Source organism: Vanellus vanellus (assembly GCF_965231255.1).
Source record: "Vanellus vanellus genome assembly, chromosome: 17".
Lineage (NCBI taxonomy): Eukaryota > Metazoa > Chordata > Aves > Charadriiformes > Charadriidae > Vanellus > Vanellus vanellus.
Window position 1 is genome coordinate 8,048,160 of NC_138922.1, and position 24,998 is coordinate 8,073,157.

Below are 24,998 nucleotides of genomic sequence, written 5' to 3' on the forward strand. Positions count from 1 at the left end.
TTCAACAGACCCACAGTGTTTATTAAATACTCTTACAAATGCCAGCAGGTGACCTCAGTGGCTGAACACTGACCAGGTGTGCTTTAAGACCAAGAAAACAAAGTCCTAAACCGGTGTCTTCCGAGCTAGAATATTCCTGTCCTTGGATGCCAGTCCAGCTGGAGTCGTCTGTCCCAGCTGCTCCTTCCCATCCATCCTTATGTGACACGGGAAGCTCAGAGCATGGTGACCAGTTTAAAGTTTCCTACTTCTGTGGTAGGGACAACATTGATAAAGGTTTTATAAAGAATTGCTCCTTTGGGTAGACGACAGATCATCTCCCTGCTCTCGCTGCTTCGGGGCAGAGGTACGTAGACTTCTTTGGTGTATCTCACTATCCCATCCTCCAGGGCGTAGAGTGTCTTGTTACGGCCCATCCCCACCTGGAAAAGGATGAGAAGTGTTAGAAAGGAAAGGCTGGAGGTCCACCACTAAAGCAGATCCGATCATTGGTCTGTCTCGTTTGACATCCTGGCTTCAACAGCATCTGTTGCTTTGTATTTTAAGAAAACTACACTATTTGCTTCCAGCAATCAGTATGCAATGGTGCTCACTACAATGGAGGAGATACCGATTCCACCCTGAAGCACAAACACTCAGTTAGGTTAAAGAAGTGTTTGGGGATATCCACAGCTTTCCGTCCTTTCCTCAGTCACATGAGCACAGGTGTGACTCTGAGCAGGCTCTGTGACTAAGAAATAGCGGGTAATGAAACCCAATTTCAGGATTATATAGAGCATAGGGAAGAGCATTAAGGAGCCTGAAAGAGAGGAGGCACCGAGTACAGGACTCTGTTGCGGGCTGCTGTTCTCTGAGAACCAAAGAAGAGATGGAAAAACAACTTACGTGAGCCCCTGGATGCCAGCGTATCAACCGCTGTGTCGCCAAAATGTTGCCTGCGTGCACGAATGCCCCTGCAATAGAGTGACAGAGTCAGACTGCAGAGAAACAGAGCTCCCCAAAGCCCTGGCAGAACACAAATGGTTCCAGAACTTACAAACCCCAGCTTTCTGTGGGAATTTTCTAAGGAAAAATTACTTGAATGCTAAAAGCATCTAAACAAAAATGCTGTTAACAGGAAATAAAGGGCAATTGATATACAATAGCAAAAAGCAATTCTAGTCTTTGAAAAGATTACTTCTAGGGTACAAGGCATTTTCTAGTTACTGAAGGCATTTGTTTTATTGCCTTTTACATCGATATGTTTTCATCAGGAAAGCTAATAATTATTAAGTACTCAGCTGCAAGAATCTGTACTTTGGCATCTGCTAAGCCTCATAATTCTCCCCTTTGTAAACATCCAAATGCCCAGCTTTTCAACACAGCGTGGGGGGAAAGTGCACTTAACTTATTAGGTGTCCCACAGCTTACCCTCCTCCCAGGCACTCCAGAGAGGCAAAGTTAGAATCAAAGTATGTCTTCTGTAAGCAATTTTGGCTGGCCGCTTGCAGGCCCATCTGGGAGGGAGGCTGACTCACCCTGCCCTCCCACCAGCTACTCTTGATCACAAGGTTTCACTGAACCTCCCCTTTCCTTTCTCTTGGAAGAGCACCCCGGCCACTTCCTCCTGAAATGCTCAACAACTAACACCCGTACCAGGGGAGAAGCTGTGAAGAACCCAATGAAACACAGATTAAGACTCAGCAGATACTCAGACCTACCTTCTACTTTTTTGAATCCATAGCGTTTCCCAGGGCTGCGGCCACCTAAGTTTTTTGAGCTGCCTCCAGCCTTCTTAGAAGCACATCTGACAGCAACCAGGCTTGTTTGGGGAGTAGTTAGAACTAGGTTGGGAGCAAGAACAACTGTCAGCTGAAAGAAAAAACCTATTACACACACTTTCTTTTTTTCAGATTTAAAGGATGTCAGTTAAGACAGGCTTTCAAACTAAAGGCAAAAGAAAGCCCTGGGGGGAAAAAAAAATTACTTCCAAGACAAATCATAATTAGACCACCATGGCCTAAGTCCCCTGCAAAGAGGCCACATCTCAAGTGCTGCTGCTGCCCAGGGAGGAATGAAACTCTTGGCAACGATGTTAAAGGACATGCCCAAATTCCTGTTTCAGCAAGGTCTTGTACAATGAGGTACAGATGTTTCAGGTTGCTGTGGATTGGCCTTACATTGTTTTGAGAAAAGACAAGTAGTGATCTCTGTTTCAGTTTCCCCTTCGATCAAATGGCATTTACTTACACAATAACATTTTGAAATCTTACAAATGAGAAGAGTCCAATTCAGGACAATGTATAAGCATTGGGTTGGAACTTGATGATCTTCAAGGTCCTTTCCAACCTAAACCATTCTATAATTCTATGATATATAGAATCGCTACCCTGAACATACTAACTGAAGCACTTTGTGCAAATCTTTGAGTTACAATCAGGACAAGTCAAGGAAAAAAATCAGTTGTTAAGGACACTGAGTGTCTCTGGAACACAAAATATTATTCACACCACAAACTTCCTTAAATAAACAAGACACTGACAGAAAACACTGGTTTTCTTATCAAGAAAGCTGACCCTCTAGTGTACTTCTCTCTGTAAAAATTAATTGAGATATAATTAGTTCTTTTTAAAAATCTGTTCAGTACCTCCTTTCATGCAGTTAGCAGGCAAATCCAATTTTTCTGAATCCCTCTATTCAACCTCTTAAGCAGCAGGTTAGTACAGAAGAGTGGTTATCGTAACATTCTTCTTTTCGTATCCTGAGTAAAACTGCTGGATTAATTTAATCTTAATTAAATTATCACAGATACTCAGTGAGCTAGAAATACTGTTGAGAAAAGGGAAATTACTCTACAAAGAGCCATTAATTTCAGGAGCTAACCCATTAAGTAAAAGAAAGGATCTGAGACTTGACAAACTACAGGGAAGCAGGCAAAGATGAATGAGAGTTATGGTTTCATATGCACAAATTCTACAAAGTTATAGTCCAATTAACTTTTATCAAAAAAAAAACCTCCATCAGGTTGATTCGAGGGTTACATGTGGTGTTGCATGAAAGAAGCTTGCTAACAAAAAAAAAAATAATGAACCTCAAAGCATCAAACCTGCAGGGAAAAAGCAGTTATCTAAAGAAGAATGAGACAGAAAGTTTGTAATTTGATTGAAGTCACGTTGGGAATCAGTGGAAAAACTTCATAATTCTGATGTCCCACCAAAGAAACTATGAGGATATTTATGCCTGTAACACTTCTAGATTAAAAAAAGGGGGGTTTTAAAGCCTCCTGACTATTGCACCGCACAAGGAGAGGGTGGCACCCCTTGCTGTTTGGTCTCTACCTAGCACACACGAATACTGTTTTTCCAAAGATGATTTTGTTCACCTTGAGGGCAGTCAAGCAGCAGCACAGAGTTTGCGCACTCCCTATCCCTGCAGGACTTCGAGTCCAGAGAGGATAAAGCTCTCAGCACCTCAGCCCGAGGTCACACTACAAACCACCTGAGGCCCCTTCCCGCACGATGCGGTAGGGCTAAGGCCTGAAACCCTCCCCATTTCAGCACAGTACCGCCTCAACCGAGCCGCCGCCTGAGGTAAAAGCGAAGATCTCCATCACCGAACTACCGGCAGTGATTTCCCCCGGAGCACCCCTTCTACCGGTCGGACCCCTCTCCCCACCCCGCAGAGGGCTAAAGCTGGGGGGGGGGGGGGGGGGGGGGAATTAACCTCCCTCACTCACACAAACGTCCCAGCGCCGCCATTTTCTCGAGCGCCTCTTCCGGTGGGAGGGCGGGGCGCGCGCGGCTGGCGGCGGTTGGTTCGAACGCGCTCATGCGCACGCGTTCGGAATAACCGCCACCAGTCGCGCGTGCGTTTCGAGTAATCGCCGCCCGCGCGAGCTTCCCCTCAGCCAGCGCTGGTTTCGCTGCTTCCCTCAGGCGCCGGGGGCTTCACCTCTGGGGAAAGCGGGATGGCGGAGAGCGGGCCGAGGACTGAGGAGAGCGATGAGGAGGAGCTGCCTACTTTAGCCTCCCTGCTGCAGCCCTCGCTATCGTCGCTGCCGCCCGGCAGGTTGGGCCACCGGCGGTCCTCGTCTCCCGCTCCCAAGCGGCGGAGGGTGACGGGGCTGGCTGTGGTGGTGAGCAGTGGGAGCGAAGACGAGGAGGAGGTGGAGGAGGTCGTCCCTCTGCCCGAGAGGATCAAGAGGAGGGCTTTGGAGCACCCCCAGCCGGGCGGTGGGGATGCAGCAGGAGGAGCTGGCCTTAGCGCTAGCGGTGACCTGTTGGCACCTGGCAGCAGAGGGCCGCAGAATGCCCTGGTGTCGTCTGGAGATTTGTCTTGTGGCAGCCAAAAAGGCACGGGAGGTGCTGAGAGGACCTCCTTGTGCTCGCTGCCAGCCTCTCAGTCTGACTCTGCAGACCAGCCGACTATGCCCCTGGTAAGCAGAGCAGGCCCAGAAACATCCCCCCCTCCCAAGAAGTCAAAATATAGTCAGAAGGAAAGGGAAGCAATCTGCCAGGCTGCGTGGCAGAGGAGGAAGGAGCGAGAAGCACAGAGGAGGCAGCAGGAGCAGGAAAAAGAGAGGAAGAGGGCTCTTGCCAAGATGCTGAAAGCTCAGCGACCAGGGGAGTGCCAGAAATACATAACCGTGGTGCTAGATCCAGGTACTTGTCTTCACAACCTGCATCTGCCTTATGTTGACTGTCAGTTCTTGCTGCGGAAGCCTGAGACGTGTCAATTTCAGTTCTCTTACAGGTAGAAGGTGGTGGGCAGATCCTTAGTGCTTTGCAGGCTGCAAATTATTCCTGTGTGGTTGAGAGTCAGGCTGTTCCCTGCAGCATCACCTGGAGGCGAAAAATTGTGTCATCTCAGGTGTGCAAGCAAAATCTCAATGTTCTTGCCGTTTTCTTCCTGTTATTTGTACTCATTAGTATTGTATTTAGCAACACAAGTAAACACCCTCTAATCTCCCTGCCTCAGAGGTCTGAGTGGGAGCACCAGTTTGAGTGAGTGAATTATAAACAGACTGTTGGTCTGTCTGTTTGTTTTCTGGACAGGTAGAAGATGGAGATGAATGGACAGAAGAACCAAATGTCCTGGTTCTGCTTTGCTTGGAGAAGTTTTTGTCCATGGTTCACAACTACAAACAAGTGAGAATGCTTATGATATTTGTGCTCTCGAACATGCCTTGCTGTAAGGGTGGTGTTTGTCATCCCTCTTCATGGCAGGAAGGTTTTGATGTGGGATGGAGCCATGGTTTCAGTAAGCCAGAAATCTGGTTTTAGAAGCCATTAGTGGATCAAAACCACTAGGGTTGTATAACGCAAAGTTCTGACAAGTTTTCTTTCCTAGTTACAGTTTTTCACAGATTTTTTAAGAGATAACGTTGTCAGATCAAGTGGGATTGTTTTTTATTTACCTCTGCCATAACTTTATACTAGACCAATATTGCCTGCTTGCCCATGAAGAGTGATGTGAACAGACTTTCTCATCTGCAGATCCAGCTGCAGAATCATAGCCGTAGATTGCTGCGCTTGCATGTGTGAGTCAGAATGGTTTAATGCCTTTTTTCTGTTGATCTTTGCAGGAGGCCAAGGGCTGTACAGCAGGACAGAAGGAGACCCTACAGAGCTATGTAGATCATGTGATGGAGAAAATGCCTGGGAAAATTCTGGCACTGGCAGTGGTTGAAGTAGAAAATTATTTCAGGTTAAACTTTTTTCCCTCCAGACGTTTCTCTGTTGTCTCTAGCCTTGAAAAAGGCTTGCCATAGGTGTTTACATTAATTCGTTCTAGCAAAGACTGGAGCATAAGAGGTATTCCCACCCAGAACTGCTCCACTATTTGTTATACAGAAACAAAAGCAAAGGTCCATCCAGCCTGTCATCACAGTGACCAATGGCAAATACCTGGGGAGGAGCATGAACTCCCAGTCTTACTTTACTCTTCTTAGGTCTCTCACAGTTCAGTCAAAAAAGAGACTGCAACAGGCAGCAGCGAGTGGAAACCAAGAAGAGGAACAGGGAAAACGGAGAAAAAAGAAAGTTAAAGATTCTGACTTGGAGATAACCAGAATGGATGTGGAAGAAGTGAGTACCTTTAAAACAGGCATACAGCCATTGTCTCTTATTGTCTGCAATTATTTGAACATTTGACCCAATCACATGCTTTCTTGGACGGGGACATTCAGCCTTCATTAGTCCATGTGTCTGTGGAGAGAGCTCTTTGGGTTTAGTTTGCTACTGTTCGGGTATGTACCTCCTCTCCCAGACAAACATGTCTCATTCACCTTGATCCTGGGTACTGAAACAGCAGTCTTAGTCACCATCTCTCACCCTTCATGGCCTGCTGGCAAAGCACGTCAGTGCTGCCCTGGGCTGGGTGGACTGTGTGCAATGAGAGCCTGCTACTGAGGAGCTGCGGCAGCTGAAATGGTGCTAAACCGATATTAATTGACAGGAGACAGGCTGCCCCTAAATACTTGAGTGCCTTAAATTAACTGTTCCCAAAGTGGGGAGAGAGTGGAAGTTCTTGTCCAATAGCTAGATGTTGTGACCCTTTTTTGTTTCAGACAAGAGTGGGGTTTAATGTGAGAAGACTAATTGTTACATTTGTTGTTTCCAATGACGTTTACAGGCCTTGGCAGATCTGCAGGTGTGCAAACAAGTTCAAGTCAGCTTATTTGAGAGCTGGGAGGAGCTCGGAGAGTTTGCCACTATGTTCACAAAAGCTGTGGCTGAAGCACCATTCAAGTGAGTAAGCAGATGAGGTTTGGTCATATCTTTGGAGAGGCTGCAATTTTGCAGTTACTGGGAGCGAACAGCAGGTACGCAGCTGTACTTCTGTACAACACAGTATAATGATTTTCAAAGGAGCAGGTAACACAGAGAAGCTGTTAATGCAGCTCCTTCAGCACAGCATTACCTTTTGGAAACTGATGTCCTGCCTGGGGAGGGTTGAGCACAGACCCTGGTTTCACATTGGAGTCTTGACATCAAGTAAAGCTCTTCCAGTCTGATTTTAGGAGTAGGAAGGGAATGCAAGTAGGGTTGGGCTCTTACAGCATCAGGTTTTCTTCTTCAGTATGTAACCAAGAGAGACGTTACTGAGAATGAACCATTTAGCTGCTTCCATTGATAAGGAAGGACGGCAGCATGTTGCACAGCGATAGCTTTCTTAAGCCATTTTGTGCAGTCTCACACAATCTGAGTATTCCTATCACAGCAGCTGCTGTACTTCACATCACTAAAAATGACATGTAAAAGTATTTTATCATGGTTGACAGTCAGAAAGTTAATTCTTGTTTACCACTTTGTGTACATGTTGGCTTGTGTCAGGATTGCCCCCAAGTACAGGACTGTTTCTTTTTCAGTAGGAAATTTGCATCTTAAACAAGGAAATTGGTAATACATGTAAAGGAAATAGGGTCAAATTTTTAGCATTTACTTTGATGCCAATGGTGTCTATAGCAGCATGGAGTGAGAAATGGCGCTCTGTCTCTGGCTACATGACAAGGGATGCAGGAATAGGATTTTATAGCCTCATTGTCTCATTTGCTTTCCCATCCTTTGTGCTCCCTAGGCGAGAGCGAGAGAAGACGGGGTTCTCTTTCTACTTAGAGAAGGGGTCGTGCAGCGGGGTGAAGGTGGATCGTTCTGGAAAGGGTCTCTTAGAAGTTTGGAAGAGGCAAATACAACAATTTAACCGTGTCAGCCGTGAGATGGCTGAGGCTATCGTGTCTGCCTACTCTTCTCCTCTGCTTCTAACCCAGGTAAGGGTGCCTTGGGAATACCAAGTACTATGTGCAGGCAGCCAGCTAATGTAAGGAGTGGAAGAAATAATTCAATTGGTATTAAATTTGACACAACGATTCTGTATGAGCTGTTTAGTAAGGCAGGGAAGGAACCGATTTCTTGGCACCCATTGCTTTGGCTTTACAGAGCAGACTACTGAGGGAGCAGTATTGGTTCTGCATCATCCTCTAAGCTCACAAATGAGATCTGGGGAGAGACCACATGAAAAATGAACATACATTGTGAAAGGGTAGAGCAGTCATGGGTGCATAGCTTTGATTATTTTTTTTTTAAGCATTGGATGCAAATGGATGATATCATTGTTCTTTTGTGTTGCTTTTAGGCCTATAGCAGATGCTCCTCGGAGCAGGAGCGGGAAAACATGCTGGCCAATATCCCTGTGCACCGTGGTGATGGTGTGACAGCCACCTCCCGGCGGATCGGACCAGAACTCTCCCGACGAATCTATCTGCAGATGACTTCCCACGATCCTAATCTCTATTTGGATTTCACTGGGTAGCCCCAGGCGATGAGGATTTTACTGTTTGCTTGGTTTCAGTATTCAGCTTCCTTTTGGGAAGAAGTGCTGAGATAACAGAGTCATTGATTCTAGTTTAAAGACTTAAAACGCGTTTAGATTTTGTTGTAGCAGAAGAAGGTTGGATAAAATTGCTGATTGGCTGGAGTTTACACAAGAAAGATGGTGAACATCCTCCATAACAGCATGAGTTGGACACGGCTTATAGTACTGATAGTTCCTTTTATTTGTCTTCCTAGAAAATAACTAACTTTGAATAATAATAATGATATTTGCTTCTTTAATATGCTGTCTTGAATATAGACAGGTATGTCATCTGTTGAAAGGAATGCTTTGTACTGCTGTCCTAAACTGAAAGTAGTTATCTTCTCCCTCCAGCAAGAGAAATCCTAATGCTAAAGCAACGTGGTGCTGCCCCCCTAGCAGCTGCTCTAGTGAGGTGGAGGAACTTTACCTCACAAAATAGACTCTCAGTTTTCCGCTGTGGCAGATGGGAATGAGTAAGACTAATTTTCAGATATAAATTTAGACTGCCCTGATTCAGTCTCCAGACAGCTTAATCTATAGAAGGTCTTGAAATCTGATTATATGCACTGGAATTATGAGGTCTAAACAGTTGGCAGAAAAAGCTTTCTTTTAATTAGATTGAGGAACACGCTTGCCTGTCCACGAAGCCATTAGCACTTGTGTGCACACAAGGACAGTTGAGGTCTTTCACGAAAGCAGCACTTACTGAGATGAGTTTTGAGAGTGAATTAAACTGCATCCAGCATGGGGACGTTACCCTTTGGAACCGTGCTGCCTCAAATGAAAACACACCTATCCCTTACACTGGCTTTGGGCATTCAGCAGGAGCCCTTGCCTGGCCAGTAGCACGCTTCTGACCTGAACTGGTAAATCTTAGTAGCTTGGCATTTGCGAACGTAAGCAGCACTCTCCTAGATGGCAAAACAGCGGAGTCCTGCCAGACGCTGGCAGGAATGTCTGTAGAGAGGATGTTGTTTGCTGTTGTGACAAGCACTCGACCACGGATAAAAATGTAGAGAGTTTCTTTTTTAGTTTTCTTTTCCATCTCCTGTTTTGCAGCTTTCTGAGCATCATACTCCCGTCTTCTGCATTCCTTTTCTTCTGCCTTCTCTCACTTCCTCAGTTCCCTCTCCTGAGCCTCCTTTGCTCACAGATGGAGGGAGATGCTGATGAAGCAAGTGCCCATCCAGGACAATCACTGCTGCGAGTTGTGTTGTAGCATATTTTGCAGGGTTTTGTGGTTTTGCAGAGCGGCTAACACGTCCTCGTAGAGAGTGTTCAGGCTGACGCAGAGAGGCTGATGGTGCAGCTCTGTCAGCTTGCAGGCGGCCAAAGTACAGAGCACGCACAGCAGCACAACGAGCAGGACCCGCAGCACCGACCGCGACCAGGAGTGCTTGTGCCGGGGCGGCTGAGGGGGACGAGAACCGGAGGCGGGCTCTGTAACGAGAACATTTACAAGACAGAGACCATGAGGAATTAAATATCTTTAAGAGTCTATATTCAGAAACATAAGGTAAGACACTTTAGCCTCTGCTGCAGTTCCCTTTTGTGATGCTATTTCATGATGAATGAGTTTTCATCATGATGAATTTTCATCAGTTAATTCTGGTTAATAAATAGACACACAGGATCTACCCATCTAGGATGAAAAGTTTCAGATTTAGTTTCATGGGCAGTGGTGTAAAGGTGTGAAGCGCTGCTGTGTTACAAAAGATCGGGTTTTGCACATGTAGTTCAGTACCTTTAAAAAGAAATGTGTGGAGGAAAGTTCTCCTTAGGAACAGCTGAAGAACTTGTAGCTCAGCAGCTCATTGGGAACAGAGACAAAAGGGAAAAGGGCACAGCAGCTGAGACTATTAGAAGTCCTACAGGTTTCCCCCTCACTCCCACCATCTCCCAGTACCTGGGCCGCATAAAAGCGAATCTGGCAGCATCACAATGTGATGAAGGTGAACTCTGATGCAATCCCACCCAAAATGCATACTACTTGCTTCGGGTCTGCACAGTTTCTTTTTTAGTTTTCTTTTCCATCTCCTGTTTTGCAGCTTTCTGAGCATCATACTCCCGTCTTCTGCGTTCCTTTTCTTCTGCCTTCTCTCGCTTCCTCAGTTCCCTCTCCTGAGCCTCCTTTGCTCGCTGTTCTGCTTCACGCTTCTTCTCCATTTCTGGGGATTAACAGGAAGGTTTTTCCTTTTATTTAAAGGGTTGTCATTGCCTTCTTACTTATTACCTGCTTATCGGTTTCCCATTGGAATGAGGAAACGAATGAAATAACTATCCTCTTTTATCTTTGAGTTTCATATTTTTTAATATTACATACCTTGCATTTTGCTCCCTCAAAATTAGGCTTCCCTTAAAATAAATCCTGTGCTCTTCTTTCATATTCTTATAGAAAACCTATAGCATATTCCATCTAGAGAGCTATTATTCAGGCAAGAAATCACAGAGTTATCCTTGGCTGTCTTTCTCCCTCCAGCTCTTCTACCCTACTACTCACAGAGTCCTGAGGACTTTGACAGCCACAAGCATGAGTTAGATGGCAATCATTATGTCTGGGTGTGTAGGAGAGATGCAACATGGCATCAAAACCCAACAAATGCACATAATAGGCTGACTTGCACTCCTCCTACTACACTAGAACCCAACAAATGCACACAGTAGGAAGAAGCTCACCTTTTCCACCGAGTCTAGGCCTATTTCCTATTATCTCAGTTTCCCGCAGGACTCTGTCCATCCGGAACCCTTTCACTCCACCCCCCTGGTGCACCTTCTCCTTGTGGAAAAGCCGTTACTGGTCCCTTTCCTCACAGAGAAGCAAAATCACTGTTTTACCTGCTCCATGCTCACTTCGCAGATCTCCTGCGGGACTCTGCTCACCTGCAACCCTTTCGCTTCACCCCTTCCCTGGCCGGTCTCCTCATGGAGAAACGGAACGGTGGTGATAAGGGCTCCACACTCACTTCACAGATCATCCTGCGTCTCATTCACACACTTTCAGTCCTGCTGTCCCACCGGGGTAATACTTAATAGTCAATTTTCTTACCCAGACTCTCCCAGCCGCCCAAGTAATACTTAGCAGTCAATTTTCTTACCCGGGTTCTGTGCACAGAAATTGTCAGCTGCCATGCGTAATTCAATTTTGTCACTGTGAGAAACACTCGCTCATGGATAAAAATGTACAGAGGACAAAGTCTTTAAAGCAAAGATAAAAGCTTATTCAGGATCAAAATAACCAACTCGCCTGCAGGTGCATCCCCAAAAGAGCACATCTAGTTACAACACTTCAGGTATTTATGTCCTGTCCCCTTTTCCCATTGGTTTGGTACTTTAGGGCGCACATACCTTCACAACCAGTTAGCCTACCACAAACTCTATTCATATTTTTCTCCTTTTAAGGAGTTGTTTTTTGAAGTTACACAGCTCTGCTTGTGCCATCGACACACAAAATGGCTGTTCATAGCTGTGCTCATGTTGTCGACATTCAAAATGGCTGAAGCAAAACAATCCCTGAGTTCCATCTCTCACAATCCACCCCCTTTTACTTATTCCATTTTTTGCTGAAGCCCATACACAGTCTCTTCATCTTGTCCTTCCTTCTTTGGATGTCTCTTCTTCAACACCTTGATCTTCTGAGTTGCTATATTCTGGCCCAAGAATGCCATCTGCAGCTGCTTACCTGCATTCCTTCTACTAGGGATTAACCTTATAAAACATTGCTGCTTCTATTAACTTTATAACCCAGCAAATGCACATAATAGGCTGAATTGCATTCCTTCTAACCTTATAAAACATGGCATTACTAGCCTATTCTGGTAGATGCCATTTATCATCTGTGTTCGTTGTGCTGCTAATAATATCCCCAGATGCCATCCTGTGCCCATGTTGCCAGCCCATAAGTCTCTATAATATGCTGAGGGGTCCATTCATCTTCCCCCCTCTTTGAGTTCCTCCTATGTGAACTCCCAGCCCAGCTGCCTGTGCTTGAGACAACAAGAAGGGCATTATGTATCCAATGTAACATATTCCCGACCAATTTGGGGAAAACCTTTGATATGCATTCTGCCCACAAATCCAATAATGCTCCTTAAGAGCCCAAGTGCCATTTTACTTTTATCTGATATTCAAGCTGTTGCTTTTTTCTGCGTGGTACTTGGAGAACCACAGTCTTATCAATAGGTTACAAAAAGGTGAAGGCTTACTGCTTCAATAATGACCTTGGTATGAAATGCTATAGATTATTTCCTCATGGCACTGCTCTTATCAGCAATAATCCCAGGTGTTAGAAGAGAGGGAGTGATTCTGGTGACTAACGTGGGGTGTCTCAGTGGAGTCTGTAGCATGGCTGTTCTCTGAAACCTGCATGTAACAATACATGTACACTTCATTTTAGTGCTCACGAAGCCCTTAAGGATATGATAAACTTTGGTTTTGTTTTCTCTTTCAGAAAATTATAAATAATTCACAGGCCTTTGCACAGGCAAGTTTTCTTCTCTAGGTGCAAACCGCCAAACCTCCCAGCCTTCCCAACAGCCCCAAGGTGAAGCCCTTCTCTGCGATGCTGCCACAGTGCCACCCAGTGCTGCCTGCCACTGCTGCAGCCAGCAGCTGACAACAGGTGGTCAACTTGCCCACTGGCACCATCAACTCGCCTGCTGTCTCTCTGTGGGTCTCAGACACCCCCCTCTTGTTGCAGACGCAAAACCAGCCTGCAGACTGGCCACAAGCCCTTCCTAAGCGGTAGCTGCTTTGTTGGCACTAGCTGGTTCAAATTAATGTAGTCAAAACGCAGTACTGTGTATACTCAGAAATCATTTTTGGCTGTTCCTAAAAGACCTAATTAAAATTCAACCACCATTAATAAACATCCAGTTCAGACAAATTGCTGCGAAAACTGCTGTATTGAAAATTTTCAGCTCCTTTCAATAGTACATCAGCTTCTTCGCTCCAACATATGGATGCACAGCCATCCTACACACTTGTAATTGGTCCTGGAGTAGGCCTTAATATATTATTCCCATACAGCCATATAACCAATTTTAGCACGGATAGGAATGAGAGCAGGGAAGGGATATGTATTACAAACCTTCTACCTCCAGGATACAGCTACAGCTACCTAGATAACACATGGGCTGTTTTTTTCCACTCCTATAGATCGGCAGCTTTCTGGATATTGCAATCTAGGTAAAAATCCCTTGGAGGTAAGAAGCATTAACAAGTTTAAGTTAACGTGGGGAAATGATGGGAGTTACAGGCCAACTGCAAAACATGCACAGCAAAGATGATCTGAACAATAACTTTGCTCTGTGTGGAGTGGACCAGCAAACCAACGCTGACTGAGTCAAAGCAGTTTCATCAGAACACAATTCCATAGGAATTCTGGCTGCGTAGATGGTGGAGGGAGATGCTGATGAAGCAAGTGCCCATCCAGGACAATCACTGCTGCGAGTTATGTTGTAGCATATTTTGCAGGGTTTTGTGGTTTTGCAGAGCGGCTAACACGTCCTCGTAGAGAGTGTTCAGGCTGACGCAGAGAGGCTGATGGTGCAGCTCTGTCAGCTTGCAGGCGGCCAAAGTACAGAGCACGCACAGCAGCACAACGAGCAGGACCCGCAGCACCGACCGCGACCAGGAGTGCTTGTGCCGGGGCGGCTGAGGGGGACGAGAACCGGAGGCGGGCTCTGTAACAAGAACATTTACAAGACGGAGACCGTGAGGAATTAAATATCTTTAAGAGTCTATATTCAGAAACATAAGGTAAGACACTTTAGCCTCTGCTGCAGTTCCCTTTTGTGATGTTATTTCATGATGAATGAATTTTCATCATGATGAATTTTCATCAGTTAATTCTGGTTAATAAATAGACACACAGGATCTACCCATCTAGGATGAAAAGTTTCAGATTTAGTTTCATGGGCAGTGGTGTAAAGGTGTGAAGCGCTGCTGTGTTACAAAAGATCGGGTTTTGCACATGTAGTTCAGTACCTTTAAAAAGAAATGTGTGGAGGAAAGTTCTCCTTAGGAACAGCTGAAGAACTTGTAGCTCAGCAGCTCATTGGGAACAGAGACAAAAGGGAAAAGGGCACAGCAGCTGAGACTATTAGAAGTCCTACAGGTTTCCCCCCAACTCCCACCATCTCCCAGTACCTGGGCCGCATAAAAGCGAATCTGGCAGCATCACAATGTGATGAAGGTGAACTCTGATGCAATCCCACCCAAAATGCATACTACTTACTTCGGGTCTGCACAGTTTCTTTTTTAGTTTTCTTTTCCATCTCCTGTTTTGCAGCTTTCTGAGCATCATACTCCCGTCTTCTGCGTTCCTTTTCTTCTGCCTTCTCTCGCTTCCTCAGTTCCCTCTCCTGAGCCTCCTTTGCTCGCTGTTCTGCTTCACGCTTCTTCTCCATTTCTGGGGATTAACAGGAAGGTTTTTCCTTTTATTTAAAGGGTTGTCATTGCCTTCTTCCTTGCAGAGAGTACGTGAGGACTGTGTGCTTACCTCGCTCTGCTTGAAGCTTCCGCTGCCGTTGTCGATCCTGCTCAGACTGGATCGCTTTCATGTGCTGCAGTACCTTCAAGGTCCAAGAAAACAACCTGAGGTCTCTGAAGAAGGCTCGTTGTGCAGTCCATTCAAACGCAAACAGCTGGGGCACAGCTGAGGACAGTCGGCTGGGGCTGACCACCCACCCTGACTTACCCCTGTGGGATGGCTCTGAAGAGAGCTCGCGCCTCCCCACGTCAATCTTTGCAGTTAAGAAACAGATCTTTCAATTAAAACCCAAACCTGCCAAACGCGTGCTAGCCCATGCAGAGGATCACAGAACACTTCTATTTATGTGAGACTACAGTTTGCCAGAACTTCTCCTGAGATTTTTGTACTCTGTACTATAAGCTTAGACATGGATTATATTGTCTGATTATGCCTCCGCTTTCTTGGCAACCAGCATTTAGTCCTCTCTTAACTCCACTAATGGAAGAGAATTCTACTCAGCCTAGTGTTTGCTCTCTCCAGGCACAGAAGCGGTGAAGTAAGTGTGGTGAACATGCACCTCACTGGCTGAAGAAACTTCACACTGCTGCAGCAGCTGCCCAGCTTGCTAAGCAAAAAGAGGAAAAACCACCACCGACAAAGCGAAGTAAGGAAAAAAGAAATAACAACAGATTCCTTACCTTGACAGCAGCCTGTTTACACTGCTTCTCATCCAGACAGTCTCCTGCTACTTTAGCTAGGACAGGATCCAATGGATTGTCCTTCAGATCCAGCCACTTCAGGTTCTGCAGAAAGGAACGATAAAGCGCAGGCTGTAAGAGCACAGTAGTCTTGTGATTATTTACAAATCCAAAGCAGAAGCAAAGAACTACTTAGTTTCCACATGAACGAAACAGGTAGGGAAGACAAGCAGAGAGCATAGGCAGAGACATTTTCAATAGATGTGAGAGAATTTCCTCTGAGCTGTGGTGCAGAGCCAGATGAATTTTGGAATGGGTAGTCAGCAGGAGGGATGCTTTACTGGAGAAATCAACTTGACAAGGATCACAAGACCCTGGGCTGCATCCCAAAGCTTTACGTAACTGCCCAGCAAACAGTTTTACCTTGAGCTGTGCAAAGCTGACTGGCAGGGTGACTAAACGGTTGTTCAGAAGGTCCAGGTGCTGCAGATTGACAAGGCGGCCAAAGTCCAAGGGCAGCTGTTGAAGCCGATTTTTACTCAAATCCAGTTTCACCAGGTGCATCAAACTGCAGAAGTCTGACTAAAACCCAAACACAGACAAAACCCAAAGCTTGTCAAGCACCTTTATGAAGGAACCTCAGCAGGGAGTATGTGGAGATAGCCTGTGCCTTACATATGCCACAAATCCTTAACTTACTACAGAACTGCAATGGAGGAAAATCACCTGCCTCCTTTCCTCGGAAGACAGAGGTAGAAAACAGCAGGGGCAGATAAGACAGACAGACAGACTGACAAGGTGATGTACAATTGAAACAAACCCGAGCCTCCACTGCTGATGAAACTGGTCTGTATTCACATGGGGATCCTCTGGCAGGAAGATGCTGCAATCTTCATGCAGTGCAAACCTTTTCTCTCTCCTGCCTCTGCCAAACCCGCCACCAGCGCTGGCCCGTCCCGCACAGCAGAGTCAGTCATCCAGCCACCCCAGGATGAGGACAGTGCCCATTCCCAACCTCCTGCTGAACCTCCACTGAAGCACTAGGTACCTTTTCTAAATATTTCCCAACAGACTCATCCCCCCAAGGGCTCTCTAGCACCTTACCGGCAAGGAAATGAGGTTGTTACAGGACAAATCCAATATCGTGGCTTTTGGAAGAGCGGCCTGAAAGAGAAACGAAGCACTAAATCACCACCGAGGTACACCCGTACCCTCCCGACACCGACTAGTTATGCCTCTGCGGTTCCTCCCGTGTCAGTCTGTCCATCCCCCCGCGGCTGCCTCCGAGGTCACGTCATATCTCGACTGATTTCTGGGTCCAAAGGCTGTACTTTTCCTGAAATAGATGTGAACAGCGGCAGCTGCTCGGCCAACGCGGCACGACACCCTCCTCTCGGCTCTCCTAAATACCCGAGGGCCGGGTCGCAAACACCTCCGGCACATCTGGCTCCCCTGCACACATCTGGCTCTCCCGCGCAGCCCCTTCCCAGGGATCGGGCTGGCAGTGCCGGTCCCCGGGGCTGCGGCCCCGTCCCCGCCGGGCGGCCCGGACGCTCACCAGCTCCCGGACCGGCACCTCGTTCAGGTCGCAGAGGCTCAGATCCAGCTCGTTACCGTCCAGCTTGTCCTTTAGGCTCGTTCCTTTCCCTCCGCCCCGCGACATGGCCGCCGGCACCGCCGGAGTCCTCCGGGAACCGCGAAGGAGGGGACGCGGGCGCGGGTCGGTGTGGGGGCGGGGGCGGTGCGCTCGGCTCGGCCCCGTCACACACTTCCGCGTCCACGTCCGCGCCGGGCCCGCGCGCCGCCCGCCAGCGCGCCCCCTGCCGGTCCGGAGCACAGCAGCACCCGCCGCGCACCGGGCACCGGCGGCGCTCCGAGCCAGAGCAGCCGTTCCGCCGCCACCGGCGGCCCCTCGCCAGGCTGGTTCACTGGCTCCGTCCCACGGAGGGAAGGGGATCTCTCAGCCCGACCCCACGGGCAGGTGGGATTCACACCCTGCCGTTCCACTGGTCACGCACTGCCCCACGAAAAAATGGCTGTTTGATGACTAATAATCCAAATACAAACACCAAATAATCTCTACCTCGTTTTACAATGGCAGCTACTGTGACTTCAATCTCTTCACAGGCTCCACAATCAGAGCGATGAATTCCCTTTCCGCTGGGCTCTCACACCAAGATGTCTCTTCACAGGGGAAAACGTGCAATTGATGTTCCCGCTTTGATCCAAAGGCTCCAGCGCCGCACGAGCAGAGCACTCTCTCGTCTCAACTGACCCTCTGTGGAGAAAGTCAGTGCAAGAGAAAAGGAGCCTGGGGCAGAGCCAAATTAGTATTCCCCAGTAAAGGGATTACTGTGAGGACTAACCTTGAATTTCCTGACCCCTGTATGCCAATCATGATGTAAACCTTGCACAGACGTTTTAACTATCCCGGCACACCTACCCCATGGATGCTTTGGTTAGATTTCGAGTTGCCAGTAGGTCTCTTCCAACACTAAGATCTGTGTTGGCTGAGCACAGAGGTAACTGAGACCACAGAGTCTCTGAGCAAAGGCACTCCAAAACAAGGATTTGCCTCATAGAAAGTATAACAAAATCTGCCTGAGGTTAATGCGCCTGGGCCAGGAGGTTACAGAAGTTTCTAGGAACAGGATATTGTTCCTCCAAAGATGAGCTGAAATTACAGAGGCCTCATTTGAGAAAAGAGGGGTCTATGTGTGCAAGAACCTCTCCTGTCCCTCAGCTTTTCCCAACAAGGTTTGGAGAGCAAGGAGCCAGAGGACGACCTGCTTCAGGGACAGGCGGGGAAGCCTCGCGTTGCCAGATGTCCCAGCACGGCCACCAAGGGAGGCAACTGGTTGCCTGAGCCCCGCATTACCCCGAGACAGCGAGGGACTCACGTGAGGTGCTGTGCAGCTGCACAGCCCCCTGCTCCCTTCCCCAGCCAGGAGGCACCATGTGCAGATCTGCTCCCGAGGGAGAAACCCAGGAAGGCTTTGGGGGGACCCGGGCAAGACCCTCTGCATGGCTGGAAAAGGTGTTGGTCCATGCAGCGCTGCAGAGACTGAAACCTGCACTTCGGGGCTCAAAGTTTACATGAGCCCAAGTGCCTTTGACTCTTGGTGGAAGGAAACCAGGGTGTAGATCAGTTACAAAACCTACCTGCTTATTTGGGATTAACTTGAAGGCAGATTTTTAAACCTTCATTAGAGAGAAATGATACCTTACTCCGTGGCGTATGGAGTGTCACTGGTTCAGCCTGCCTTTGCTTTGACAATCTTGAACAAATGTACCCGAATGTCAAGGTCACATTAACTTCTGCATAATTCTTGGTTTAATACCTAACCGGGATTCACCCTGTAGGCTACTGGTGGGAACGTGGGAAGGTCAAACTGAAAGTCAGATTTTTATTTATTAAAGGTGAGGGGTATTTGGGTCCCAGATGTTGGGGTTTTTCCCTCTGTGGTTATACAACACTGAGCACACTTTGATGCTCCCGAAGGACGAAGATAATTGCTTTGTGCTGAAATGGTGAAAGGATAACTTCTGGCTGCACATGTCATACAGCCTTATATCGGCTGTGGAAACGCATAAACACACCTAGCTTCTGATTTTAGTGACATGTAAACAGAGCTCCTGTGCATGTCTAAAAAGACTTCAAACCTCCATGAGACAAACAGACCATAACACACGGCACATTTGCATGCTCTGCTAGAGGAAGGCTGTAAGAACCTTAGCAAGGAGAAGGGAGCAGAAACAGCTGAGGGAAGCAGGATGAACACTGTCAATCTAATCCTGATCTGACGAGCCTTGCTATGGCCCTGAGGTAGGAGCTGACCGTGCCAGCTGGGGGCTGGAGACCATTCCCAGACCCTCAGCAGATCTCTGGGCTGCCTCAAAGAATGGTAGGGGTTGGAAGGGACTTTTGGAGAGCATCTAGTCCAATCCCCCTGCCAAAGCAGGTTCACCTAAAGCAGGTTGGACAGGAATACATCCAGGCATGTTTTTAATATCTCCAGAGTAATATCCACTCACCCAGTGTCCCCTCTGCAGCAACACCATTTTTTTCACATTTCAAAGACAAAAGTCTCCTTTCCCCTACCAAAGAAAACACTGCCACCAAACAAACTCCTAGTGAACAAGATGTGTGTTGGGGAAAGTCCTTCTTGCTTCTAAACCCAAGTATCTAACACCGGAGGTCTGGTTGCAGTCAGCATTTAACTACACGGCTGTGTTACAAGCACATTTATGGCTCTGGTGTCTGAGATTTGCCATTCTGAGGCTGATATTGACACCCTTGTTCATCAGCACCAGTGCGCTTGATGTGGCACAGACACACTGTGTCCAGACCCACTGGACTCCAGCTTCCGTCTGGGCAGAGCTGCAAAACGGCAGTGAGTGATCCCCCAGCAGGTCAGTGGCTGAGCCAGAAACAGCCCGTGTCTGAGGGCAGCACCCATAGCTCTGTTTGATTAATGCCCATATGGTATTTAAAAGACCATCGCAGCCCAGGCGGCCAACCGTATCCTGGGCTGCATCAGAAGTGTGGCCAGCAGGTCAAGGGAGGTGATTCTTCCCCTCTACTCTGCTCTGGTGAGACCCCACCTGGAGTCCCACGTCCAGCTCTGGAGTCCCCAACGTAGGAAAGACTGTTGGAGTGGGTCCAGAGGAGGCCACAAAGATGATCAGAGGGCTGGAGCACCTCTCCTGTGAGGACAGATTGAGAAAGTTGGGGTTGTTCAGCCTGGAGAAGAGAAGGCTCCAGGGAGATCTTATTGTGGCCTTCCAGTACCTAAAAGGGCTACAGGAGAGCTGGGGAGGGACTTTTTCCAAGGGCATGTAGTGATAGGATGAGGGGGAATGGCTTCAAACTGGAAGACGGTAGGTTTAGATTAGATATTAGGAAGAAATCTTTCACTTTGAGGGTGGTGAGGCACTAGAACAGATTGGCCAGAGAAGCTGTGGCTGCCCCATCCCTGGAGGTGTTCAAGGCCAGGCTGGATGGGGCTTTGAGCAACCTGATCTGGTGGGAAGTGTCCCTGCCCATAGCAGGGGGAGTGGAACTCGATGACCTTCAAGGTCCCTTCCAACCCCTTCCAACCTAAACCATTCTATGATTTTCTGAGCTCAAATTTATACCCCACACCTTTCACAAGGATTAATTTGCTTTTGGCCATTGCTGCAGGCAATGCCCAGAAAGGCTGTCGGTCATTTTAGATGTCGAATGATGTGTGTGTCACCGCTTCTCCTTCAGCATCAGTGCTGCTGCAGCAGAGCAGTGCTGCTCCCGTGGCCAGGGGCTCAGCAGAGCTCAGCACCGCAGCGCTCCTCGCCTGCATGCCTGCCCGTACCTCTGCCCTTGGGTGAGAGGATCTCAGCCCTCCTGGCTCTGGAGCAGCTCTGTTGGCTCCTTGCTGGTCTCTCATCCTCCCATAGCAGAGCACAGGCAGCCAGGGAGTGCCTAAAGCTATTAGCGAGGTAGTAATTTTGATAAGTCATTAAGTGGAGAGGGCTGGAAATCAATTAGTGCCTCATGGGGCTCAGGCACCACGCGGTATAGACAGAGTGGTGTTGGTTGTCATACACCGAAGTCCATCTCAGCCGGGATGTGGGGCTTCCTTGGGGTGCACGGGGCCGGGGTTGGGCTGCAGTAGCGGTTAGGGTTAGGCAGAAAAAGGCTGATGGGACAGTCTGGGGAAAAAAGAGATCACGGAGGGGGTTGATAGGGTGATGGAGGCGCAGCGTGGGGAGCTGGAAGGTGGCAGAGCATGGGGCAGGTGCCCCGTGGGGCTCTGTGCTGCCGCCCGTGTGCCGTGGGGGGGTCCCCCGCTCTGCCTGGCCTGACCCCCCCATCCCCGCGGCTCGGGCAGGGCGGACGCTTTCTCTGCTCCCCGTCCCGGCGGGGGCTTCCCCGCAGCCGGCAGCGCCCCCGGCCCGCGGAGGGCCCCGGGGCAGCGGAGAGCCGCAGCCCCCCGCGGCGGGGCGGGAGCGGAGCCGGGGCCGGGGCGGGCCGCGGTGCGCACCGCCCCTGCGATATCGAGCGCCGGGTCGGGCTGCCGGTTCCTGCCGCCGCTACGGGGATGGCCACGGCGCGGCTGGCAGCGCTGCCCCGCCGTGGGCTGCCCCTCCTGCCCCGGGCGGGAGGGCGGCGGGCGGCCCCGCCGGGCAGGTAGGGCCGTGGGCTGGGGTACGGGGAGAGTGGGCTGCGGAGGGCAGGGGGGGGGCAGGGAAGGAAGTGTGTGAGGATGAGGGTGTGGGCTATAGGGGATGAGGAGCTACAGGGGATGGAGGATTGTGAGGACTGGAGATGGGGCCTATAGGGGATAAGGGGGTGGGGGGCTATAGGGAATAGGGGGCTCTAGGGGATGGAGGCTATGTGTGACAGGGGCTATAGGGCAGTTGCAGAGTGATGTGTTTGTCCAGCCAAGTGGCTAGCCACCTGTAGGGAGAGCAGGTCCAGCTGGACGTCTCGCTCTCGCTGTGTGTTGCTGTCCCTTGGCTCCTCTAAAACCCTTCCAAAGTGGCAGAAGACAGGTCTGCCCCCTCTCCGGCCTCAGAGGGGACCAGGGGCAGGGATGAACTCCACACAGCATGCAGAGGGATGTGAACATGTGCCCTGGACTGAACTTTATTTGTGCAGCAGCTCCATCCTGATTGCAGTAATGTGAAATGTATCAAACAGCTTCTCTGTCCTCCTGCGCTCTGACTTGCATGCTTCGTTGGGCAGCGTCCCTGTCCTCCTGTGGTCCAGCAGGGTGGTGGGGAGCACTGGGGTGCCAGCAGGTCTGGGGCACTGAGGACCTCTGGATTTGGGGGGATCGGGCCAGTTCTTTGCCTTGCTTTTCTTCAACACTGCCTCTTGGAGCAAGTTTGTGGGAAAGAATAGCAATAGGAAACCAGCTGGCTTTGGGAAAGGCTTTGAGGGATTAGTTGATATTCAGAGCCTAATACTCACTGGGAGGTATGACTTCCAGGGAGCAACTGCCCAAGAAGCATGGGGAGCAGCCCTTGTTTTTCCACATGCAGGGTCCAGGTGTTTCTTTTCAGCTGGGTTGAGATTAGGAGTGAGTGGCTGAAGCCCATGTGTGTAGCTGGGGCCAAGACTGCCATCTCGGAATCCGGTTTTAGGAAACGGGATCAGAAGGGAAGCATGACAGAGAGTTCACTGCAGTTTAGACTCCAGCCCAGAAGTGAAACTGAGGGGTGGGATCACAAAGCGCTTGGAGGAAAACAGAATGTATTTAAAGGAGTAAACTTGTTCTAGTAACATTATAAAACAGTTTGTTAAATTCTGCTCCTAGCGTTAAGCAGCATTTATCGTTTTGGCAGGAAGAGTGCAGGGGGGAGAGAGGCCCGGTGGAAAATGAAACCACAAAAGTCTGCTGTAGTAAGAGTCTGAAAGCTCTCGGGACTTGATCAGTCCTCCAGCCAAAACAAACGAAGTAATGAGAAGCTGGTTAACTCTCTAGTCAACAGGCTTGTTTTAAAGAGTAAAGAAGAGGTAAGGATAGAGCAGAGCAGGACTAACATTCACCACCCGTTCATTGCAGTTGTGTTGCATAAAAGACCCAAAAGCTCTTGCTTTGGGGGGAAAAGCTCCTGGTAGACATCCATGAACAAAGGAACTGTCTGGGGAGTCCATGAACCTCCTCAAGTATGAACTCCGCAGTCAGGATGGTTCCCAGGCCCTGGGAGGGCAGAGCTGTTCATCCACATGTGGAGGGGATGGCACCGCAGGTCAGGTTGATGTCCTTCAGAGCTGTAGAGCAGGAGCTTGCTTGTGGGCTCGTCATAGGGCACAGGAGGTTACGCTGATGCCTCTGTCTTGTGTTCGTCTCTCATCCCTTCTGATAATTTCTATAGAGACTGGTGAAGAGTTAAAGGTGGAAAATGAAGCTGGTTATCATATAGCAACAACTATAAAATGTTAGTGAGAGCTATTCAGAGATAAATACACAGAGCTCCTAGGATTAGTCAAGAGTTCTTGCTTCAGTCTGATCGTTTCTGTTTGCTGCCATCAGGCAGGAGTGCTTTCTGCGTCTGCCAGGATTCGGCTGCTTGCCCACCTTTCGCACGAGATGCATTGCCCCATACATTTTCCCTGGGTCTCTGGTGTTTCTCTGTTTAGTTGTGCTGCTGGACTCCAGGGTTACGGAGTTTTGCAAGAGCAGCCTGATGATGAGGCTGGCTCGTTTGGAGGCACCACAGGCTGTCTTGCTTCTGGAATGTGTTGCTAACAGAAGGTATGAGGTCTCTGAGAGTAGTGTTTAACAGTATATGCTGAGACTGCAAGTGGAGTTTTACTTGCTCTCCTCCAGCTGAGGCAGGGAAGAGAGAGCTGCTGTAAGATCAGATCATCAGACCATTGGTCTTGTTTTATCTTGTTTTCTGTAACAAAGATGGAAAAAAAAGATTATTTCTAAATCCTTTGGACCCTTTCTCTGTAGAATTGTCCCGATAAATTATTTCAGATCAGATATATACACTTGCTCTTGGCTATAGGCAGAAGGGAGACCAACCCTACATTATTTCCAGCATGATGTTACTGATAATGAACGTATCTTGTAACTGCCGTGTTCCATCCATTCCTGAGTCCCAGTGCTTCCAACAGCCTTTTATTCCATACCTTTCATTTCTGCCATGGCCAGGAGATAAGCGATACAGAAATGCTGAAGCACATGCAAACACCAGACTAGAATTCAGGGAGCTTAAACAAGATGACAGCTGTGAATTTTGCTTCCCCTGATGTATTTGAAGAAACCATGTGAGCAAGCACTTGAGAGAAGTTAGTGACTCCGGGTTATGAGGATGAGGTATCTTAGGCCCTAATTTCAAAGCTGCTGATGCTTTCATTTGAAGATGTGGATGCTTGGCACTTTTGAGAGCAAGCTCTGTGTGTTTTCACTCTGTGAGGGGAACCAGCAATATTTTCACAGTATTTTGGCGTGCAGAGCTTTGTAAAGAAACTTTTTACTGCTCTTTGATGCTTTTTTATCCCGACATTTGGGGGTATGGACGAAGCCATGGCTATGAAGACCGGAAGTGGAACCGTCATTTGGCTCTGGCTTTGCGAACTCCTGCATTTAGTGTAAAAGTCTGGTTTCTATGAGGTCAATGAAACCTGTTGGCTCTTCAGGCCCGGAAGGAAAAAGGAGAGTATAAGACCTGAAAGTCTGATCTGCCTAGTGCTTTGCCAAGACATGACAGTGTAAAATACTACCCTTTTCATTGGCAACGGTAGAGGGTTGTGCAAGTAACTGTTGAAGGTTGTTGACTGCAGAGAGCAGGCGACTGTTTCATCTGGATATTCTGAATTTTGATTGAATTTTCTAATAATTTTTCCTCCTCTCTCCAGTCTCCTTTTGTGGTGGGGTTTGTGTTTTTCAGTCCTGTGGTGGAGGAATATGTTGGACCAAAATTTTACCAATTAGTTCCTTGGGTGGTATCCTCAGAAGAACTGTGCAGTCCTGAAATGCTTTTGTTTACTTGCTCCC

General features: G+C 48.4%; 5 protein-coding genes across 7 annotated transcripts in view; 2 read left to right on the forward strand and 3 right to left on the reverse strand.

The window, feature by feature from the left end:
- Positions 1-3,757, reverse strand: MRPL27 (mitochondrial ribosomal protein L27). Of its 2 annotated transcripts, none has more exons than XM_082492060.1 (4): positions 3,716-3,757; positions 1,701-1,823; positions 886-953; positions 1-422 (listed from the first exon to the last, which is right to left on the reverse strand). In XM_082492060.1, the coding sequence occupies exons 1-4, from the start codon at positions 3,735-3,737 to the stop codon at positions 216-218; spliced, it is 420 nt and encodes a 139-aa protein (XP_082348186.1). In that variant the 5' UTR covers positions 3,738-3,757; the 3' UTR covers positions 1-215. The 2 variants fall into 2 exon arrangements, with proteins under 2 accessions (XP_082348186.1, XP_082348187.1); XM_082492061.1 differs by lacking the exon at positions 3,716-3,757 and adding an exon at positions 2,627-3,488.
- Positions 3,758-3,807: 50 nt separating this feature from the next.
- EME1 (essential meiotic structure-specific endonuclease 1) lies at positions 3,808-8,706 on the forward strand (the record flags this gene model as incomplete). The annotated part of the gene is made up of 9 exons (XM_082492308.1): positions 3,808-3,817; positions 3,915-4,640; positions 4,721-4,848; positions 5,034-5,126; positions 5,564-5,685; positions 5,930-6,065; positions 6,613-6,728; positions 7,558-7,747; positions 8,113-8,706. 9 exons carry the CDS (start codon positions 3,808-3,810, stop codon positions 8,287-8,289), a joined length of 1,698 nt encoding a protein of 565 aa, XP_082348434.1. The 3' UTR covers positions 8,290-8,706.
- An 823-nt stretch (positions 8,707-9,529) lies between these two features.
- Positions 9,530-10,556, reverse strand: LOC309678904 (uncharacterized protein; the record flags this gene model as incomplete). Its single annotated transcript, XM_082492100.1, has 2 exons — positions 10,325-10,556; positions 9,530-9,770 (listed from the first exon to the last, which is right to left on the reverse strand). The coding sequence occupies exons 1-2, from the start codon at positions 10,498-10,500 to the stop codon at positions 9,530-9,532; spliced, it is 417 nt and encodes a 138-aa protein (XP_082348226.1). The 5' UTR covers positions 10,501-10,556.
- A 2,666-nt stretch (positions 10,557-13,222) lies between these two features.
- On the reverse strand, positions 13,223-17,249 carry LOC309678977 (leucine-rich repeat-containing protein 59-like). Of its 2 annotated transcripts, none has more exons than XM_082492189.1 (7): positions 17,063-17,249; positions 16,609-16,668; positions 15,928-16,086; positions 15,505-15,609; positions 14,834-14,906; positions 14,570-14,743; positions 13,223-14,015 (listed from the first exon to the last, which is right to left on the reverse strand). In XM_082492189.1, the coding sequence occupies exons 1-7, from the start codon at positions 17,165-17,167 to the stop codon at positions 13,771-13,773; spliced, it is 921 nt and encodes a 306-aa protein (XP_082348315.1). In that variant the 5' UTR covers positions 17,168-17,249; the 3' UTR covers positions 13,223-13,770. The 2 variants fall into 2 exon arrangements, with proteins under 2 accessions (XP_082348315.1, XP_082348316.1); XM_082492190.1 differs by having other exon boundaries at positions 17,119-17,214.
- A 4,335-nt stretch (positions 17,250-21,584) lies between these two features.
- The window catches only part of ACSF2 (acyl-CoA synthetase family member 2), a gene marked incomplete at its 5' end in the record, with an annotated part of 37,644 nt that continues 34,230 nt past the window's right edge, over positions 21,585-24,998 (forward strand). Inside the window, one exon of the mRNA XM_082492218.1 lies at positions 21,585-21,673. Within this exon, the coding sequence (XP_082348344.1) occupies positions 21,585-21,673 (89 nt within the window). The remainder of the gene's footprint in view (positions 21,674-24,998) is intronic.

Bases quoted from the DNA above. Each gene is read 5' to 3' on its own strand.
- MRPL27 (XM_082492060.1), bottom strand. From the start codon at position 3,737: ATGGCGGCGCTGGGACGTTTGT. The intron at 1,824-3,715 runs GTGAGTGAGGGA...CTCCCAACCTAG, and splicing joins GGCGGCGCTGGGACGTTTGT to TTCTAACTACTCCCCAAACA. The intron at 954-1,700 runs GTAGGTCTGAGT...ACTCTATTGCAG, and splicing joins TGGATTCAAAAAAGTAGAAG to GGGCATTCGTGCACGCAGGC.
- LOC309678977 (XM_082492189.1), bottom strand. From the start codon at position 17,167: ATGTCGCGGGGCGGAGGGAAAGGAACGAGCCTAAAGGACAAGCTGGAC. The intron at 16,087-16,608 runs GTAAGGTGCTAG...TTTGGGTTTTAG, and splicing joins ACAACCTCATTTCCTTGCCG to TCAGACTTCTGCAGTTTGAT. The intron at 14,016-14,569 runs GTAAGTAGTATG...TTCTTGTTACAG, and splicing joins AGAAACTGTGCAGACCCGAA to AGCCCGCCTCCGGTTCTCGT.